Source organism: Vidua macroura, chromosome 5, assembly GCF_024509145.1.
Source record: "Vidua macroura isolate BioBank_ID:100142 chromosome 5, ASM2450914v1, whole genome shotgun sequence".
Lineage (NCBI taxonomy): Eukaryota > Metazoa > Chordata > Aves > Passeriformes > Viduidae > Vidua > Vidua macroura.
In genome coordinates, this window is record NC_071575.1 from 30,554,824 (window position 1) to 30,575,235 (window position 20,412).

Below are 20,412 nucleotides of genomic sequence, written 5' to 3' on the forward strand. Positions count from 1 at the left end.
ATGTAGTAAACTGTGTGAAGGAACAGATTTGCAGTATCTTTGCTTTCACCACTTTAATATGAAAAATTACTCAGTGTTTGATTACCTTTTAAATAGCTAAAGAAACAGCGTCTCCTTTTAATTCCAAATAAGTTTTTACCATAAAAACTGGAACCTGACTTCTGAGAATATTCTTTCAAGTACCCGAATCAGCTCAAGAATGAAAGTCCAGTTTTAAAACTGATTTTAGGTGGCCAAAAATACAAATAGGCACATTGTCACTTTTATTCTAAGTGGCCTATAGTCAGAAACATGTCATCAAGCACTGCTTCAGTGTTTGAAAGGTAGGAGCATAACCAAAGTTGGACATCTAGGCTCCACCTGGGATTGACAGGAAAGGTAAATACCTCCAAAACTTACGCTGTCCTACCTGCTGAAGGACTGGATGAATAAAGTTCTGGAAGGGTCTTTTCTTGAGCAGCATGAGAAATACTTGATGCACAAACTTGCAAAACAAGAGATTGATCTCTAACCTCTTCATGACAAGATGTGCTTCTGAAGAGCCTGTTCAGGCACTCTGCATCTCTAGGAGCTGCAATACTTCTAAAAGTTTTCTGTAAGGCACGAGAAATGTTTAGTTCTTGTTGTGAGGATCAGTTATTCCCCAAGAACTTTGAAGTCTCAAGTGCTTTTCAAAATTATATCTGAAAGGTTTTTAGCATTATTTGTTAGGATTAGGTCTCTTCTAGAAGTGAAACAGAGCATGGACTAACGGAAGTTGCTGATCCTTGAATGTTGTCACATTGGTCTGTGGCTTCTTGTCTGCAGGGGAAGCTGCTACTCAAGGAAATTTTGTCATTCCTTTTAGCCAAGTTACATTAATTTCCTTCCAAACCAGTTTGTTAACAAACTTAGAATCTACAACAAGATGAAAATAAAAGAGACATACTAGAGCAATCAGAAAATAAACGGTCTGCTGTTTATTGTGGGTCTAAATGGCCTCAGAAAGATGACTTCATTTGTCTCTAAAACTCAAATGCCCACTGCATAAGACTTTATATTGTTCCACAGGAAGTGTGTTTTACCACTGGATCAAGACACTTCTGTGTGCTGTGAAAAAGTGTTTTAAATTATGTAAGCTTACAATAAACAGCATCAGGAAAATGAAAGACCATTTTCTTTTCAGTGTATCTTTTTTAACTCTTCCAATATTTCTCCAGTGTAACACTTTTTTTCTCTAATTTTTTGAGCTCTGGTTTAAAGTTCATGTTAGTTTAGGAGGGGAAAAGGGGAAACATAAATTAAGCAGAAATTCCTTTGGGATACCCAAAACGTAGCTATTTGTCTAGGCTATGATTAATACAGATGATTCCACAGACAAAGGTATGATCTGCAGTTTTTATAAACTCCTGAGGAGATTGCCTCATTCTCTAGTTTTATTAAGCCTGAAAAATCTCTTCTACCTCAAAGGGGCACTGAAAAATTGTCATTTGAACTACTTTCAAGGTGAAATAACATTAGGCTTTCCAAAAGTGTAGCTCAAGTAACAGTTAAGTTCCCCAAATTACATCACACTGTCCTTAACGCAAAGCTTGCCAAGCCTACAGGAGAAACTGTTGAGCGGATGGGGAGCAATGCCAGGGTGAGAGCAATGAGTTCAGTTCCTGTATTCTCTGTGCTGCTTCTTTTTTCCTTGAGGCAAGGCTCCAAGGGAAAAGGGGGACTTGATGTTCTGCCTATCCCTTTCAGCTTCCTCATCCTCATCGTATCTCTCATCCTCATCTTCGTCCTCAGCTTCGCTGTGGTGAGGGCTGGAATGCTGGGAGGCAGAGGGCGATGGTGGCACCGATGAAGGCCTGGGGAATCTGAAACCTTCCGTCTGGCAGAGAGAGCAGCAAGTGGAATGTGTCAGCTGAGTTCCTCGACTGGCTTTATACAGCAATTTAAGGCTATCATCACTTCAGAGGATGCCAGTGGTCAGATGCAAGCTAGACCTAAATCTAAAATTAAGTTTCCCTCAACCCAGATTCCCTCAGTCCTCCTCTGCCAGTAAATACACACTTGTATGACAGAGATGTTTACCCTGTGCCATAAACAACATCCTACTCTTCCAGCATTGCTTTTTGGAAAACATGGCTATCTTTACTGAGCCTTAAAACAAGCAGCACAAGACAAAATCCTTCTGTATTCTGTAGTCAGAATATGCTTACTGAAATTTAGGTTTCAATCTGAACATTCAAAACAGTTTTCTGTTTATAATGTCAGCATCTGCAAAACCAGAACCCAGCAAGGGCTTTTGGTCTGAACCTCCTCTCTTGTTACTAAAAAAATAAAGAGTTGCTCTTTGAGGTTTGGTTTCAGGTGACACTGTTCTGAGGAGCCTCTCTTTTCAAACTGGTGCTAATCTGGACTTGGCAAGAACTGTTTGAAGTGTGTGCTTTTAAAGTGACCCCCTGCAGCTCCAGCCAACATACCATGTTCAGATGAAGGCAATACCTTGCCTTGCTTTCCCTAGAACATCCTTTCCCAACTCCCCTCTATGTGGTTGGTGCAGAACATCTCCGTGGCATTTAGCAGAAGCAAAAATTAGAAGCTGCCACTCTTCCAAGAGGAATTTCAAGGGCCAGTTCCTCAGCTGGTCCAAAGTGTCATGGTGCCACCCAGCTCAGTCTAAGTCATCTGAAGACCCGCTCCTGTGTCACACCAGGTAACCCTGTGTTTGGATCTGATACCAGCAGCTTGTGGTTTAACCCCAGTCAGCAACTCAGCCCCACACAGCCTCAGCTCACTCCCTCCTAGAGGGGTCGAGGAGAGAATCAAAAGGGGGAAAGTGGGAAAGCTCACGGGTTAGATTAAGACAGTTTAGTAGGGAAAGCAAAAGCTGTGCACACATGCAAAGCAAATCCAGGAATTCATTCCCCACTTCCCATGGGCAGGCAGGGGTTCAGCCATCCCCAGGAAACCAGCTAGCAGTGACTTGAAAAGACAAACCCCAGCACTCTGAACATCCTCCCCAAGCTTTATATACTGAGCATGATGCCATAAGGTCTGGAGTGTCCCTTTGGCCAGTTAGGGCCAGCTGTCCTGGCTGTGTCCCCTCCCAACTCCCTGTGCACCCCCAGCCCCTCGCTGGTGGGGTGGGTGAGGAGCATAAAAGTTTTTGGCTCTGTGCAAGCCCTGTGCAGTAAGAATTAAACCATCCCTGTACTGTCAGCAATGCTTTCAGCACAAATCCAAAACACAGCCCAGCTACTGTAAGGAAAATTGACTCTATCACAGCCCAAAACAGCATACTCCTGACTGGAGACTGGGTCTATAACTTGTTAGGAGTTTCTACTTCCCTTTAGTTAAACCCATAATCGCTAACTCTCTCCTCCCTCACAGTCTTCCTCTCTCTCCTTGTAAAGCAGGTAAAATGAACTCATCTTCACAAGCAGATTTTACCTTTGGAGGAGCACTTGGTTCCATCTCAAATTTATCTGGGAATGTTCTGCTGAGGGCCAAGTGTCTGGCATGCATGTAATACTGCAACAAAACAGAGAAGCCATTACAAGTCATAGAAATCTTGGGTAGATTTAAGCAAGGGGGGGAAAGGAACATAAAATGAGTTATCTTCTAAAAGATGGTGCTAAACGTGTTTTCAGATAAGCAGAATCCAGTTGATATCACTGCTTGTACTGTGAAGTGATGAGCCATTCATGACAGATTCACAACAAAGAAGTCTGGAACAGAAGCTGAATAAGGTGTCTGTAAGATGTATTAAGATGGAAACTAGGACTTGTCTTGGTCAGTGTTGTTCCTACTGAGTGACAGGTATTCTTCATCTCTCAGGAAAGAACTGGGGTTTTTACTAATGAGGAAAATTTACATTTTTAAGTGTGCGTATGTATTGCACATAAGTTTTAGGCTGATTCAAAGTCACTTTAGACTGCACTGAAGCATGTGTAACAGTGACAGAGAAGTAACATTTATGAGTTCACTGATGCCTGGTATTTAGGAATTTGACAAAAATATTTTTAGATCCACTGTATTCCTGAGTTTGCAGCACGTGCACGGAAAAAATAGCTCGTTATATCTTATGCAGTGTTGAGAACCAAATAAATACTAAGGTTCTCACACAGGTATCAAAGCAGGAAAAGGTCCAAAATAGTTACAAAACTCATATACGTGCATCCACTTCTTTAGTCTTGCAGAACTGAGAATAATACTTTGCTACTGTCTTCTTAATAGGTGCTACTGTAGTGCATTCTGTGTCAAATTAGAAACACTACTTTGCATTTAAAGCGCAGAGGTAGTTAAGGAGTGTTGAGGAGCCACAGGGCCCAGCAACATTTCATGAAGGACAGGAAGGATTTCTGAAAGATAACTTTGGAACACAAATCCCCCTTAGTGCAGGTGTTGCCAACAACACCAGATTTCCACATTGTGTTTAGCACCAGCAAGAGCTTGGTGGTGTGACTGGATTCTGCTCTAAACTATTCAGTCTCTCCTTGCCACTGGAGCATGGAAGGATTGATTACACTGAAATGTTCAGGCTCTGCCTTTAGCCCCTTGGAGAGGGGAATTTCAGCACATGTCCTCCCATTGCAGCACCGTGCTGAAGGCTCTGGCCAGGCCTATGAGCCTGGAATTTTTAATGCCTCTTTGCCACACACCCTGCCCAGGTACTTCCAGTCCAGGAGGTCTGAGAGGCGCTCGGTGCGGTTCCTCTGGATGATCCTCTGGCGCCGGTTCTGCTGGCAGAAAGCATACAGGAACTGGGTCAGCTGGTTGCACGACTCGTCTGGTGAGCGGAACCTCCTGTCCACGATATAGATCCCTGAGGGACACAAGAAAGACCGAGGTGAGTGGGACTGAAGATGGGATCTGACCTCCTACACCTCCAACCTACATTCCGTCATGTAACCTTACAAATGGTACATGCAGTATATTCTTTTTAATGTTAAAAGGCAGCTACAACTGGAACATTTGTTACCATTCTGATAAAACAAGAGATGCAGAGAAATAAACTATTTTTTTTAAACTTTAATTTTTTTCTACTTTTCAGGCAGAAATTCAGAAAATTCTTCAAAACTCAGAGGCTTTGTTGTTGATGTGTAAGTATGTCCAAAAAGGTTCGAGTTTCTGGATAAAGACATATCATTTTTATCTCCCATAATTTTTAAAATACTGACTTCTTAAAGAAAACATGATCAATCTAATGCTTTCCTAGCTTGCTGTAGAATTCACAAGTGTGGATGGCCAGAATTAGGCTGTAGGAGAGGCTGTGTTTTCTGTAGAAATACAAGTGTTTCCATAGAGACAGCTAACTCACATATATCATTCAATAGACAATTCTGGCAGAGAGATGGCAGAGGTAAACTTTGCCTCTACATTGTTGAGATTAATACTTTATTTTTGCCACCTTCCTTAAACCAGAGTGTTGGGAAGAAGAGGGTGCCAGACCTTGCAGCTCTCTTAATGGACATGACAGATGCAAAACTACTTAATGAAGTGCCTGGGACCAGCACAGAAATTTATGTCAGCTCACACCTATGTTTTGGCAGAGAAGAGCAAGCGACCCGTGTTCTGTGATCTTACTGAAGGGTCTCAACAACATGTTCACCCAGGCAGGTGTATCTAGATTTTGTACCTGGCTCTAACCCTTGCCCCTAGGTCAGGCAAAGGTGGCACCAGTGTGGGGCTGTCAGTGCCTGAATGTGGAAACAAGCCCAGGTACTTGGAAAGAAGCCCTAGTTTGGGAATATATTCAATATTCACAGAACCACAGAATTATAGAATGGCTCAGGTTGGAAGGGACCTTAAAGATCAAGTTCCAACCCCTGCCATGGGCAGGGACACCTCCCACTACCCCAGCTTGCTCAGAGCCTGGCCTTGAACACTTCCAGAGATGGGACATTCAGTTAGCCCTGGCTAAGCAAGAAGGAAAGGACAAGGACTGTGCCTTGCTCTGTACCTCGGGGAGGCCACAGCTTTAGTGACACCTGCACCAGTTGGAAAACAGGGACAATCAACCCTAAAAGGAGGAGCTACTGAGGCAGAGGATGACTCAAGAGGCAGAATCGTCCTGACATACCAGGCATTGGCCTTCCAGTTATGAACCATTTGTAAACCTTCCTAAGCAGATAATTATTTGAAGTAGATTCCTTGTATTTCCATGCCTTTTTTTTTTTTTTTTTTTTTTTCAGTGCACATGGTAATTTAATGCTTGTCTGGGGAGGGTCATGTCACTGGTCTCCAAGTCCCAGACTATTAAGAGAAGCAGACTTTCGCTGCTTCTTTGGAAGGCTCAGAGTGTTATAATGCAACCAGAAGCACTAAAGGGAAGTGCTGGGAGACTCTAGACTGATATGAGCAGTGATGAATTTGGAAGGATACAGCAAACAAAAGGTTAAAGGGAGACAAAAAAATAACCTGGAAAGGGTTTGGATAAATATGAAAGCTGAAATCACTTGTTCAACTTAACAAGATATTCAGAGCCCTGAATCGATTCTCCCAATGGATTCCCTTGTCACAGAGAAACACAAATTTGAGGAGTAACAGCATGGTTGCTGTGCTTTTTGCTTTCCTAACTCAGAGGTGATATTTTGATATGCTGTTAAAGTTTTTACCATAAGCTTCTGGGTCAGCAACATGTTCCTGCATGAAACAGCCGAATCCAGAGAGGTTTGTGGTTACACTGGGAATGCCCATCACAGTACACTCAGCTGCAGAAAGAAACAGGCAAAAAGAGTTTCAGGACAATACACCTGCAATGGTTTCACCTTAAGAGAAAAAAAAAACCAAAACAAAACAAACCAAAACAGGCAGACAGAAAGTCCCATAACACTAAAGCTGCTCTGAAATTGTCAAGTGAAAGCTATAATAATACTTTGTTGTGGATTATGGGAAAAAATATAAAAAGAAATTTTAAACACAAAATTCACCCCGTGTTTGCAAACACATGTTTGAGTTTCAGAGGAGCTAAACTGAAAACTTTCTAGGAGTGCAGTTTTGAAACACAGAACCCCAACATATGGTCGGGACTATTTGGATTTTAAATTGGAGCCTAATGCACACCTATGTTCATTAGTTGTTCACAACTCTTTACAAAACTGAATCTCTTCAGAGCAGGAGCATATCAAACTTTGGATTTTGATGGTTTGCCAACAGGTCTCTATAGCAGGAAAAAAAACCCCAACAAAATAAAAATCCCACCCCAAAACAACAAACCTCATCATTAATTCAGGACTGTGTTCACAGTAGATGTGGAACTACTTTTATAAAATCAGAAAATGCATTTTATTTTATTTTAGTTTTTGCTGTCACAGCCATGAGTAAGGATAATTGCTTACCCTCCTTAAAGAGTTTTTGCCAAGGAGCCTAAGCCTAACCTAAACCAGCATGCAGACTCCAGTCTTAGAAAAATGCAAAGACATCTACATGGCTTTCACTCATATGACAATAAGCCTGGTGTCTATAAAAGAGTTATAAACATACCTTAAAAAAGCAGTCTTTGTTTCTGGGAGATATAAGTGGGTATTGACAAAGAAAATATTTTAAGTCAGAATCTATGTGCTCTCTGTATTTTTAGAAATTTCCAGTTAATTCAATGAGATTCACTACCACTCCATGTATTTCTATTAAATGACTTAGTTATGGTATTACATAATTCTCTCAGATTTATTATCTTGAATTAAATCCACTGAACTATGTCAGCTGGCTGCATCAGATTTCTTGCCCTGCTTTTTTTAATATTTACATTCCTGCACACCTTTTTTTAAACTCCTTCAACCAGGAATTAAGTTTAAAAATTATTTCTTGTTCTAAAGCCATAGAAAATCAAAAGATTACACATTAGTCTGGGAAAGAGTACACTGCAGGGACAATTTTGCCAGCAGTAAGACCTTTGTATGGCAGAGGAAACAGAGTCTGAAGAGTTTTTGCAGCACTTCAGAAGGAACTGGCTGCATCAACAGAATGGGTGTTTATCTTTCCACACTAGTCAAGGGTACAGAATTCCTACCTGGAGTGTAGCCCCAGGGTTCATAGTAAGATGGGAATACACCAAGGTGGCAGCCTCTAACAAACTCCTCATAGTCCAAGGGCAGCAAGGGACTTGTTGAAGAAAGAAACTCTGGATGTAGGATGACCTGGATATTCAAAACTTATGTTAGAGATGAAAGAAAACCATCAAAGATATATTTCAATTATCAATAAGCTTAGGCACCTTAATCACCCTGGTCTTTTTCTAAGTATCTGGACAGCCCCTCCTCTGGCCATCCATCTGTTTTCTACCCCACTGCTCACATTACAGTGCCTCCTGCCTGTGTGCATTCTTGTCCTGGAAATAGGACTGAGGATGAACCCCTTTTTCACTGGACAGGTATTTAGCTTTATCCTTCTTCACCAAGGAGGCCCACATGCATTGAGAATTAGGCCTAAGGCTGTAGCATTTAGCAAGATTTGGTCTGTTGTACAGAGGTACTGAGGATTTACAAAGGCCTGGAGTGACAGGACAAGGGGGAATGGCTTCACACTGACAGAGAGCAGGTTTAGATTGGATATAAGGAAGAAATTCTCCCCTGTGAGGGTGATGAGTCCCTGGCACAGATTGCCCATAGCAGCTGTGGCTGCCCCTGTGTCCCTGGAAGTGTCCAAGGCCAGGCTAGATGTGGCTCTGAGCAAGCTGGGATAGTGGAAGGTGTCCCGGCTCATGGCAGGGCGATGGAATGAAATGATCTCTAAGGACCCTCCCAACACAAACCATTCTATGATTTTATTGGGATGTCTCACTAGGAGGAGGCCTCAGACAGACACAGCACTTCTGAGCTTCATAGCATTCCCTGAAATAAAGGAATGTTCACTGTACTCCACAGATCTCCCAAGAACTGAGGGAATTTTGAAAGCAGACACATTATAGCCCTGTCACCACAAACCTGTGCTTAATTAATGCTGCTGAAAGACACCTCTAAGAACCAAAGTTAATTTATCTGCATGACTCTGCAGGGCTTGGGGCTACTGCCCCACATCTGCTGCTTAGTTGAGAAGTGCCTTGTATGTGGTGCCCAGTCAGCTTCAGGAGGAAGAAACGTTGAAACTGCTTTGGGTTTATCTCCCTGCATGAACATACCACAGCCATTATTCCATGCCCAGAGTATGCTTTTATCCCATCTTAATAAAATTGTCATGCCACTTGAGTAAACAAATGAATGTTCTCAAGCAATAAATGGGTTGTAAACTCATTTTGCAAGCTTAGTTGATCCCAGTGATTTCACTGGAATTGCTGAGGGTATTTTTCACATGCCAGCTGTGTCTGCCTGGATATGTTGCACCTCTCTCAAAATTACTTTCAATTTGAAGTTTACAGAGTTTTTTTTGTTTTGTTTTGTTTTGTTTTTTTTTTTTTAACGGTATTCAGCTCACTAAGTATTAAGCCTGTTCATGCAGGAGGTAATTTTTTCAGTGGTAATGACAGATTTTTACAAACTTGACATCTGCTGTGAAGCAGAAGATGATGTCTGCTGTATTATATCCTATCTGCTCTGTTATGCCTTCAAGCAGTTAATTCTGAGGTATTTTTTACTACATCTGTACACACTGCATCCTTCCCCCCTACTTTTGTTACATCTCGTGTATTATTACCATATTATGATCCCAGAATTCATTGGAGTTAATGTTCATATGTTAAGTCAGGAAGAAGCAACTAGGAAGGGTAAGAAAATATTTACTCAGGCATAGCCATGGGTTTAAAAAGAAACTGTGAATAAGTGATATGTCATTGTTAGAGATACCTTGGATCTGGCTTTAAAGAAAAGGTTTGGAAGAGGAAGAATTTGCAATTTTACGTTGGACTTTTACTAGATAGATGTTGAGATAGTCATAGTTAGAATATCAGAGATTTCCAGAAAAAAATCAGCTTTGGCAGACCTTTGAAAGCAGGAGCTGATCTTTTCTGTGGTTTGACAAAGTAAACATGGAAGTAAGAAAAGGATTTATTTGCACAAATTTAGTTTCAACAGTTGACGTAAACATGAGCACGGCATGAACAGGAATTCTTTCTGCTCAAAGCCCTGGTTAACCTTTTACAGAAAATGCTGAGTATCAGGGTGTTACTCTTAAGAGATACTCCAGGAATGTCTGTGCTCAAACCTTGGACCTCTCCAGTTTTAAGCAAGTGAATCTATGTCAGAAGTTTCTACCTGGGTACAAATGACCCATGGCACTTTCTTGATTTCAGGAGTGGCAGCTCCTCATTCAGTGCAGGAAGCAGCAATGAAAACAACTCCCTAACCTCAGATTTCTAACTCAAAATTAGCTTGGCTAAACAGCACCTGAGGATCTCTGTGCAGTGACAAGTTGTTATTCCTGGAGAGAGAGAAAGAGAGCAGTACTCTAGCAGTATAACACCACCTATGAAGAATTTAACTGCAATTCCCATGCTAGCAATGCAGACTGAGAATGTTCAGGGAAATCCCATTTTGGATCTAAAATGAGGCAGCCAGAATGCACCTTCACGCGGTCTGTGCGGTTGTTGAACAGCCCAATGCGACGGATGGTATTGAGGATTGGGTCGTTGCTGTCATCAATCATGTTGTGGGTGGTCACTGGAGGCAGAGAGTGTCTCTGAGCACAGAAAAGGCAATCCATAAATCAGACAAACTCTTGGCAAACAGTCCTATTGCCATTTCCTAAGGCTACTGGAAGACAGTGGCAGATTTTGTCATTGATGTAAAAAAGCTTCATTTACCTCAAAATAAATTATTTTCTACTAACTTTAAGAAGGGCCCACCATTTAATTTTGAAGATTGTTAGTCAATGTTGTATCTCCTTAAAGTTTGATTTAACATATTCAATAAAACTGGAAAAATCCAGGCTCAGGAGCAACTCAAAGTTCAGACTTGGTTCAGAATAAAAGAATTAAAAATGCATGTCATTGAAGCAATATCCATGGACTCCCCAGAAGGTTAGTTTGGGTCATGTTCTCATTAAAAACAATCAGAGTTGATTTTAAATGTTACTGATGAGAAGTAAATTTGCTGAAAACTTCTTCCCAATGCACACGTATCGCTATATGCCATACGCAATCCTTTTACATCATCACATTCATTATTTAGATTTGATGTTTATACAAATAACATATTTTCTCACCTGAGTTGAAAAGATGGCTCTTTTCATAATGCTTATGTCATCTCGGTCAAGAATCTTGTTCAAGTCTGGGATTTCTCCTCTACGAAGGAAACACACAACCAATTTTACCAGATGATTCATTGTCCTTTTTTGTAAGGAAACAAAGTCTGATCTGAAGTTTGCTGATATCAACATGAACCTTTCCTTTGTTTTCATGGCCCTTCTATATTTCTTATATTGTGTTCTCCCATACTTGCTGATCTAATTAGCTTTCGAAAAAGAGCAAAAGAGTTGGTTTCTTCTGTGTTTTGGACACGGCTTGTTTTTACTGAAGTTCCAGTCATCTCACCTGTGCTTTGGGTCATTCACTTCCAACTGTCTGCTGAAATGATATGACTGAATCACTAACACATTTTACTTTGTCTCTGGTGCTTTTTTAAGCTGAAGTAGCTTCTTTTTGACAGTGGATAAGCCTTTGTGTTACTTAGACATCCCTGTGTCTCTTATGACTCTTTCCACCACAGGCTCTTGGAACCTTTATTTCTTTTCTCTGTGATTTGCCTGTTAAACAAGCATCTTGTTTATGGTCCCATATCTTTCTACCATGCCCTCCTATGGATGTCAAAATCCCTTACACAAAGAGCAAAAGCACAGAAACAGCACAAGTAAAGCCACCTGAACATGAGGCTCTACAAGGCAGAGCAAAGCAACTTATTCACTCACTTCAGCAAGGCATTGTAGAGTTTCCTTCCAAACTTTTCTTTCACAGATTGTGCAGTGTCCCTAGGAAGATGAATAAATATACATATAAAACAGGAGCATCCAGGACAAGGACAGTATAAAAGAGATTCCTACTGCTGTAAATTAAACTGATATACTGATGGAACCCGGGATGCAGAGGCAGACAGAGGTCTGGTTCTCAAAGCTCTTTTCTCCAGCCAGCAGTTGTGCTGATGGATTCCTACAGAGCTGAGGATTTGACCTGCACCTACAGATGAGTGCACTGGGAAAGCCAGGGGCAGGCTTTACTATGGATTCCTTCTAACCCTCTTCTGTGATCAGTAGACCACATGTCAGCTGTGAAAAAAAGAGCTATCTATGACCCTAGGTACTGTAACATTATCATTAATAATGGACAGAGAGAGCTGCAACTTCTCTTGACCTAGAAGAGAGATGCAAGACATAAGAATTAAACAAATAAAAATTTTCAAAGTAGGCTTCCCCCTTCACTTTCTGCCCTATTTCCCAACTCACAGACTTTTGGAAACAAGTGTTAGACTAAAAGCAGTTTATCTTAGTTTGCAAAACAAAAAACTTCCTGGAAAGCTCAGGCCAAGTTTTAAGCCATTAATGAGGCCTGTATCAGACAAATGTTATATTTTAGCTAAGGAAGAACTCCAGTGAACCACTGTTCTGCATGCAAAGAGTAATTTTTATTATTCTGCCCTTGGCAGAAAGTTCTCTTGTCAAAACAGCAAGTGCACTCTAAATTTGAGTAAATCTACTGTGAGTAAAATTCCACTTCACAGAACCTTTCCTGCCTTTCTGATTTCTAATTATCCTTTAGGCAAAGGTGAAACTTGTTAAGTGAAATCTTAAACTTTACCAAGCTGGGAATCCACATACCTGTTTTCAGGTGCTCTTTCCCAGCTCACATTGACACAAGAGTGGATAAGCCAATTCTGGGTGAGTTGTAAAGCAGCCAAATGTTAAGCCACACTGATCCAAACCCCAGCAGGATAGCTCCCACATGACTATACTTTCACAGATTGCCATGCACAATATCTAAAATTTAACCCAGATGGGATAGACTGCTTTTTTCAGAAGCAGAGGAAAAGAAGGATTTTATACCCCAAGTCAGCCTTCACATATTAATTTCTAAGTGCCGTATTCCTTTAAAAGTCCCAACCTCTTCTTGTCTTCAATTTCTGTGGCATCCTGAGAATAATTTGATATTATTATGAAATACTGCTAGCAGGTGGGTTTATCCTGGAGTTCAGATTATGACCATGATAATGCTGCATACAGAGATGCAGAGGGTCTTCTGCTTTTCACAGAGAAGAACAGCTGAAAGCAGTCTTTTCCTATACAGAATCATACAGCAGTTAAAGTGAGGTAGTGAGGTGAAGGTTAATCCTGCTCCTGCTTTGCTTTTTTGTTTGAAAAGTTGCAAAATTAGTAGGGCTGTGACAATTTTCCCTTTATAGCTGTAAGTTTCACTGCTTGGTTATGGCCACTGCTTGTTGTAGTCCATATAGAAAATTACAGATATTTGTTATCAACTGCTGATCTGCTGGATCACACAGTGCAATTTCCATATTTCTAAATAAAAGAAGATGTGTATTTGATTTCTTTTTCCCACAGAGAAGCTTACTGTGAAAAAAATGAGCAGGCAGTCTTTATTTTGTGGGAGCTCTATGGCACATCCAAATGGAGTACCAGAAACAGCCAGAAGACATTCAGAACGTTGGATTTTCTAGAGCATTTGACTTTGTTGCTACAAAACAAATACTACTCACTAATAGAATGGCAACACAAGGTAACTAAAAATAACTTTGGACAAAACAAACAAACAAACAGAAATGAAAAGGAGAAATATTTGACCTTATTTATCTTTCCCATCTCTTTCATCCCTGAAATACATTCTAGTTACCCACAATCCTCAGTTTTAGAAAAAAGAAGGAGCATTATTCTCCAGCTGAGACTTTTGCATGAGTCCACAACAGAATGTACCAGGGTGGGAATGGCAATTACCAGAGCTGCTTCCGGACTGCTTGTCCTTTCAAGGTTTCCACGTTGAAATTGTTGGTCTTTGCTGGCATGATAAAGAACACGATAACTGTAACATCAGTCTTGTGAACCTACGTGACAAGAAATGGAGAGGAATTGAAAATTAAAAAAAAAATCTGATACAGGCTATCACAGCCAGCTTTAAGAATTAGTCACAGGAAATGCCAAATACACTTTGGTTTTCTAGGAAGGCTCAGATCTTGTAGCTCTTGCTAGAAATGAAGTTTTGTCAAATCAGAAATCAAGACAGAGATGTCACCCAGTTTCAATTTGGGCTTCCTGAGCTCTCATGGTTTAGAGAACATGGCTTTGGCTGAGCACATAAACTACAGAAAAATAGAAATCCTACACACTTTCTCAACTGACACAAACTGTGCTGGCTCAAAGGAGTGAGTGTTTGGTTTACTAACTGAGGTATGCCTAGGCAGCAGAGAGAAAACAACCATTTCTACCTGACACTCTGGTAAAGAACCTGCTGGATACGCAAAAAGCCACAGGTAACTTCTTGCCCATCTCTCCCATCCAGCTACTTCAGAGGCAGAAAGCACTTGCTGTAAATTCTGACCCTTTATTTCTAGGTGGTTTCACTTGCTAGTTTCTCCTGTGCATGAAAAAGGTTCAAAATACCAGGTCCATTCACTGCTGCATGAATGAGGTTTTACTCCTCTCAGCAACTGTTTAATGAAAAGCTAAGGGTGAACTCTGTTCAGAGTTTAAAAATTAAATTACTTTGAATTGCCTCCATTTCAAATTTTAAATTCAAAACCGTACAGACTGACATAGAGGGAAATGTATAGTATAAAATAACCTATGGGGGTCATGTTAATGTTAATTAATGTTCTTCCCTTCCCTCTCTTCAAAGTAGGTTCCAAGTTCATCGTGCCATGATCCCAGTGTGCATTAACAATCTCTCCCAACATTCAAATTTTATTTCCAAAATTTAGTAAGGTTTTCAAGCAGCAGAGGAAAACATCTCTATAAAATAAAACAATTCCATGCAATGGTATGTACTTTTTAGGTTCAGGCCCACTACTGGGACTTGTTTAGGAAGTACCACCATTTCCAGATTTGTAATTAGTTCAGATAGACTGCTACTCCCAGTGGAATTACCTCTTGAATTAATTACAGAGCAAGTGTTGTTAGAACAGCTAATCAGATGCCGGCATCCACACTGGAAGAATAATGCAGTAAATCCAGGCTCAGCTTATGGGAGAAGCAACAGTACACTGTTCTACAGAGCCTGGGAAAACTAGCCTCAGTTTCCTTTAATTTCCATCAGCCTTGTTTGCCATGGATGCCATCAGGAAGAATTTCTTCACAGAAAGGAGGATCAGGCAGTGGAAGGGACTGCCCAGCAAGGTGGTGGAGTCACCCTCCCTGGAAGTGTTCAATAAACAACTGGGCATGGCTCTTAGTGCCACGGTCTTATTGACAAACTGGTGATTGGCCAAAGGTTGGACTCAATGATCTTGGAAGTCTTTTGTAACCCTAAAGATTTTATGATTCTGTGATATAGATCATTAGCTGCAATTAGAGATTCCCACAATAATTGCTCAGGCAATTCTTTCCCTCTTAACACACAAGACCTTCCACGTTACCAGCATTCACAGGTAACAGCCATGTAAATGCCATTAACATGCTGATGCTGAACAGCACTGCCCAACAACTGATTCTGTTGTGGAAGAAATACTTCAGTTCTGTGAGGTAATGAAGGGATTAAGAATTTCCAGAAAATCCAGAGGCTCTAAATGGCATATTAAATAGAAGGTGGTGGTAGAACAATTGTACTTAGGGCTTTGAACATTACTGATTCTTTCATCTCTGCTGACAGAGCAGTATCATAATTTTTATCTAGATTTTCTGTATCATTCCACTGATAAGAGTACAAATGACAGTCTAGGACAACAGCTAATTGATCCTTGCCAGATGATTGAAAACCAATTAGCATTATTAACATTTTTTCTGGGTTTTATTTTCAATATATTAGTCTTTGGGATATAACTGGAGACATTTTCAATGCCCTCACTGTAGGTGGTAAGGGCTCTGCCCTGTGATTTTTAACAAGGCCTTGCTCTTGTCTTCATTGAAGTACTCCATAAAGGCATTTAGAAACATTGCACCAATTTTATAGCTGAGGAAACAGAACTATAGAGTGGCTTCCCATTGCTTTGCACCATACCACTGCCACTCTGTGAATTTTAATGCAATATTCCCATCCAATAGGACAGCAGAGATTTAAAAGATCATAAACATGTCCTAACAAATTAAGCTATTTGCTTAAAAGGATGTTTTTAAAATGCAGCTTTAAAGGTTTATTTTTATTTCCATTATAATTATAAGCCATCAGGGTAAACTCTAGAATACTATTTTCATTACTTCTCTCTAAAAACCAGGGAGGCAACCATGGATTGACTTCTTGAACTATGTAATCAATTATTTTCAATTATACAATCAATCTATTAATTAAAACTGTGTGAAATCATCATATATTCTGATGAAAACTGTGAATATCCCATAATTACTTTCCTATAAACCAGAGTATTGAAAGGGAATTCTTGTAGGTGACTTCTACAGTATGGTCCATTTGAGCATAAGCTCTATGCTTTCAACAGCTGTGTAAGCTTTCTTACCCTCAGCAAAAAGTTTAATCTTGATAAGGCTTCTAGAAACATATCAGCTCCTTTGTTGGAAAACTCATATCTCCCAGCAATGAAGAAAAACAAAGTCTTGTCAAGATCGAAGTCAAGGTGGCTGAAAGCAAGAAAACAGACAAGAACAGAGTATTTCTCGAGATACAATCAAATAAAACACACAACAGCCCTCTATTCTGGAGGAACTTCTTATCCCCAGAGAAGAATGAAAGTGAGCCTTTTCTGCTGTGCTTTAAATTGACTATCTTAATCTGACAAACTGCATCTTGGGTAAAAAACACACAGATCAAGATCTGATGTCTGATATCACAATCTGTTAAGTAGAGTCAGATCTGGTGTCTAAAATTCCTTTAGCTTCTGACTGAGAAATCACAGACAGATATTTGAATAAGCTGGTTTCAACATTTCCACTCCTCTATGAAGTACTTGTTAGTCCTCCTGCTTTGGTTCTTGCTTTAAATAGTGTTGGACAAGCGTTGCTAATTTTTGAAAAGTAAAAGCATACCCATAGAAATGACCTCGAATGAACTCTTGGATCCTAGCCTTGTACATGGAATGCAAATTCTGAAACTCATGCATTGCTGAAAATTTCTTAATGTTCAAGCCATTTGGGGTGACAACATCTGGAAAAGCAGAGAAAAGGCAGAGGTAGACATCTTCAGAGTCAGAGAAATCTTTAAGGAAAGAACCAATGTGTCTCTCAGGTTTACGTCACCAGGTTATGTCTTTATGTTACTCAGGGGGAGGGAACAGCACTTCCTCCACAAAGCTCTTGCACGTGGCTCTCCACTGTCTGCAGCATCAAAGCAGCTTTCATCTGTCCTCAGCACTGGGTAGACCCTGCCCTTTTGTCCTGTCAAGACCCCAGTAATGTCTCCATTGAGCCAAACGTTTGTTGTGCAACTTGTCCTTTACCTGTTTATCCTTGATATCACTGGTGTCTGCTCGATCACTACAGATTGAGAGCCCTTGGAAGCAGAAACTGTGCTATGCCCTTTTTTACTGCATGGCACAAGAGATATCAATTCTATCAAAGCTTCTGAGGATTTATCAAAAAAGAGAGCATATAAGAAAGCTTTATAAAACAGCCACTTTCCAGTAATCGGTTGCATTTCCCCTAAAAACACCCATGGACTAGTACACTTTACATTTTTACTGCTGCTCTTCTCTAAGATTCTAAAGGATCTTACAATTAAAATTTGTTCATTTCCAGCATTTTAAAGGTAGAGTTTTAGGATATACACAGAGGACAGGCACTGAAATTCAGTCACTCTTAGCCTTCCTGGTAGATCACAGCAGCTATTCAAAGGCTTGCCCCAAATCCAGTCCAAGTAAATGGAAAGAATGCCATTTTCTGTCCTTTGAGCTGGGTTATGAATGGACATGAAAGGGAAGGCCAGTTCCTTAGCAGATGTATTTCATGGCAACACAACTGACTGAAACAGACCTATACTAATTTATGATACTTGCCTGACATTATGCAAATGGCACAGCCATTTTTATTTATTTCCTTGAAAATTACAGTCTGCTTCAGCAATATATGTGTTTCCCTGCCATGTAAGGCATGATCTCTGGTTAAACTTTCACCTGTAAAATGTCCTGAAACACTCTAGGTTAAATTACAACAGATACAAATATAACCTTTAGTAGTAACCACGAAATAGCAAAGTCTTGATGGATCTGTTTCTGGAATACCACTTTTGAAACTAAAGACCAGGAAATCTTTACTTGCTAGGTTAAGATTTGGTTTTCAATGACCAAGCAGTCTTGGTGGACATGAGGAGAAAACTTGTGCTTTTATCTTCTCCTGCCCAGCACTTAAGAATTCTCTGAACAAAGACCTTTGGGGGAGGTAACAGAGCAGAACCATCCTCCACTGTCTTTACCAAAAATTGACCTTCTCCTTTCTCTGACCTGTTTCTTGTTCTGTGTGGAAAAACTAGCTCATGCAGGACAGAGCTTTGAGACTCCAACCATTCAGAGTCTTCCCAATACAAGAAGAATCCCTTCCCCAGGTATTCTGGCTGGCTTCCTTCCACTCTCACATTCATTTATCAGGGAGTTTTGGAGAGTCTCACCCACCAGCAGCAGCGTGTGGATAACCTACTCTCATGTCCTTTGGTTTAACTGCAGCTTCATTTCTCCTTTAGTGAGGACTGGGGCTCAATCCATCTCTTGTTTAAGGTTTTGAGATGCGTGACAGACGTGGTGGCCCAAAGAACCCAGTTCACTATTTCTGCTCAACATACAGGAATATTTTGAACATGTGTGAGGGATGAAGTGATGAAAGAGAGCTTGGTCCCTATGCTGGTTTTTTGTTTGTTCATTTGTTGTTGTTGTTGTTTAATGAAATAATGGTATTTTTTGCTTGAAAAATTGTCCCAAGTAGGTCAAATCAAAATGTTTTGACTTCTATATTTATAGGAAAGAAACTGGCATTGATTTAAGTAATATTAGCACAGAATGAAGTTTTCTCTTGATAGATCACTAACATTTAGAGTTGACTTGTACTTTTTCAGAATTTCCATCTATGATTTTGATCAAATATATACAGATAAGAAGCCTAGATCTAGAACTCAATTGATACCTGAGTTTCTTGGAATTTTGATTCAAAGCCTTCTCTACTGCTAATGAGAAATATGTTCCATATCTGAGTGAAAACGCTAGAAATCCCGTAACACCAGTTTTCAAATCACAAGACTATAACTTATGATCACTGACAGAATCCTGCTGGATATGTCAAAGATATTCAAGCTTTTGACAAATATGGCTTGATAAACTGTCGATCACATAACAACTGCAGCAAGTGGTATCAGCATAATGCAAGCAGTCATTCTGCCAGGTTTAGACTGGCAAATTGGCCTTTGTCCTGCTGCAAAAGTTCTCTATGCAATCAAGTCTATTAAATTTTAAAGAGACGTTTCCAAGGGATGAGATTTATAATTTAAATTATAATCCAAGTTTGATGTTAAAAAGGCGTAGCAGAGACAACGCAATTTAGCACATTTCTGAGTTATTTTTAGCTAAAATTTATGTCTCAATAAATGCAAATAAAATTTAATTGTGCCAATTCAGCATCCTCCTTTTAAAGGTTTATTTTTAAAGTGGATGGAGAAATGTACACATGCTTTCAGTATTCATGCTCCTTTGCAGAATTCAAGCTCAATGACCTACTGAAGGACTGCTGGGCTTTCCAAAAAATCAATGTCTATGCAGATTTCACAACTTCAGAGAGAATAAATAGTGTGAGAGTAGGTTCCTGGACAGTTTATTTGTGGTCTTGGATTCAGAGAATCTATTAAAGTACTTATTCCCATCACAACATACCTTCTACTTAAAGTCATCTCTTAGGATTTGGGGTGACAATTTCTACTAAATTTCTTTCTAGCTATGTCAACATGAAGCATGGCATGTGTCAGTAGTTTTTTTAACCCAAACATTAAGCATATTTACTTGGTTTCTTCAAAGCTGCAAGAATAATCACAAAAAAACTCAGGCCAGTGAATCTGTGCATGGAATTCTCTTCAGCTTCAACTGATGTTTTATCTGTGAGCAGTTTGGATTTTCTTCCCCAAATTAAGCTGGATTCAGACTCATTTCAGTCTCCTAAATTCCCAAAACACAGACTATGATTTCCCATGGTAGCTGTGGTGGGGAGAAGCCTCATGCCTATATAAAAAAAGCTTCAAAAGTCTGATTTTCAGAGTGGTCTGCACTTTGTAAAAATCAAGACCTCAGAGATATTCCAGTTTAAATGACTGAACTTCAATGACTTTTAAGACATGCCTTTTGTGCTTAAAATAAAATGAAAAAGATAATCTAAGTCCACCATCCAATTGACAGCTAGTCAGGAATGAGGCAAAGGATTCCATGAACAGCTTCT

At 40.0% G+C, this 20,412-nt stretch overlaps 1 protein-coding gene across 1 annotated transcript in view; it reads right to left on the bottom strand.

Annotated features, from left to right (window-relative positions):
* Positions 1-936: 936 nt before the first annotated feature.
* The window catches only part of GYS2 (glycogen synthase 2), a 40,867-nt gene continuing 21,391 nt past the window's right edge, over positions 937-20,412 (bottom strand). The window contains exons 6-16 of the mRNA XM_053978307.1: positions 17,035-17,152; positions 16,509-16,629; positions 13,843-13,949; positions 11,812-11,871; positions 11,110-11,188; positions 10,471-10,584; positions 7,985-8,111; positions 6,591-6,686; positions 4,635-4,798; positions 3,424-3,504; positions 937-1,858 (exon numbers count right to left, since the gene is read on the bottom strand). Of these exons, the coding sequence (XP_053834282.1) occupies positions 1,637-1,858; positions 3,424-3,504; positions 4,635-4,798; positions 6,591-6,686; positions 7,985-8,111; positions 10,471-10,584; positions 11,110-11,188; positions 11,812-11,871; positions 13,843-13,949; positions 16,509-16,629; positions 17,035-17,152 (1,289 nt within the window). The 3' untranslated portion in view covers positions 937-1,636. The remainder of the gene's footprint in view (positions 1,859-3,423; positions 3,505-4,634; positions 4,799-6,590; positions 6,687-7,984; positions 8,112-10,470; positions 10,585-11,109; positions 11,189-11,811; positions 11,872-13,842; positions 13,950-16,508; positions 16,630-17,034; positions 17,153-20,412) is intronic.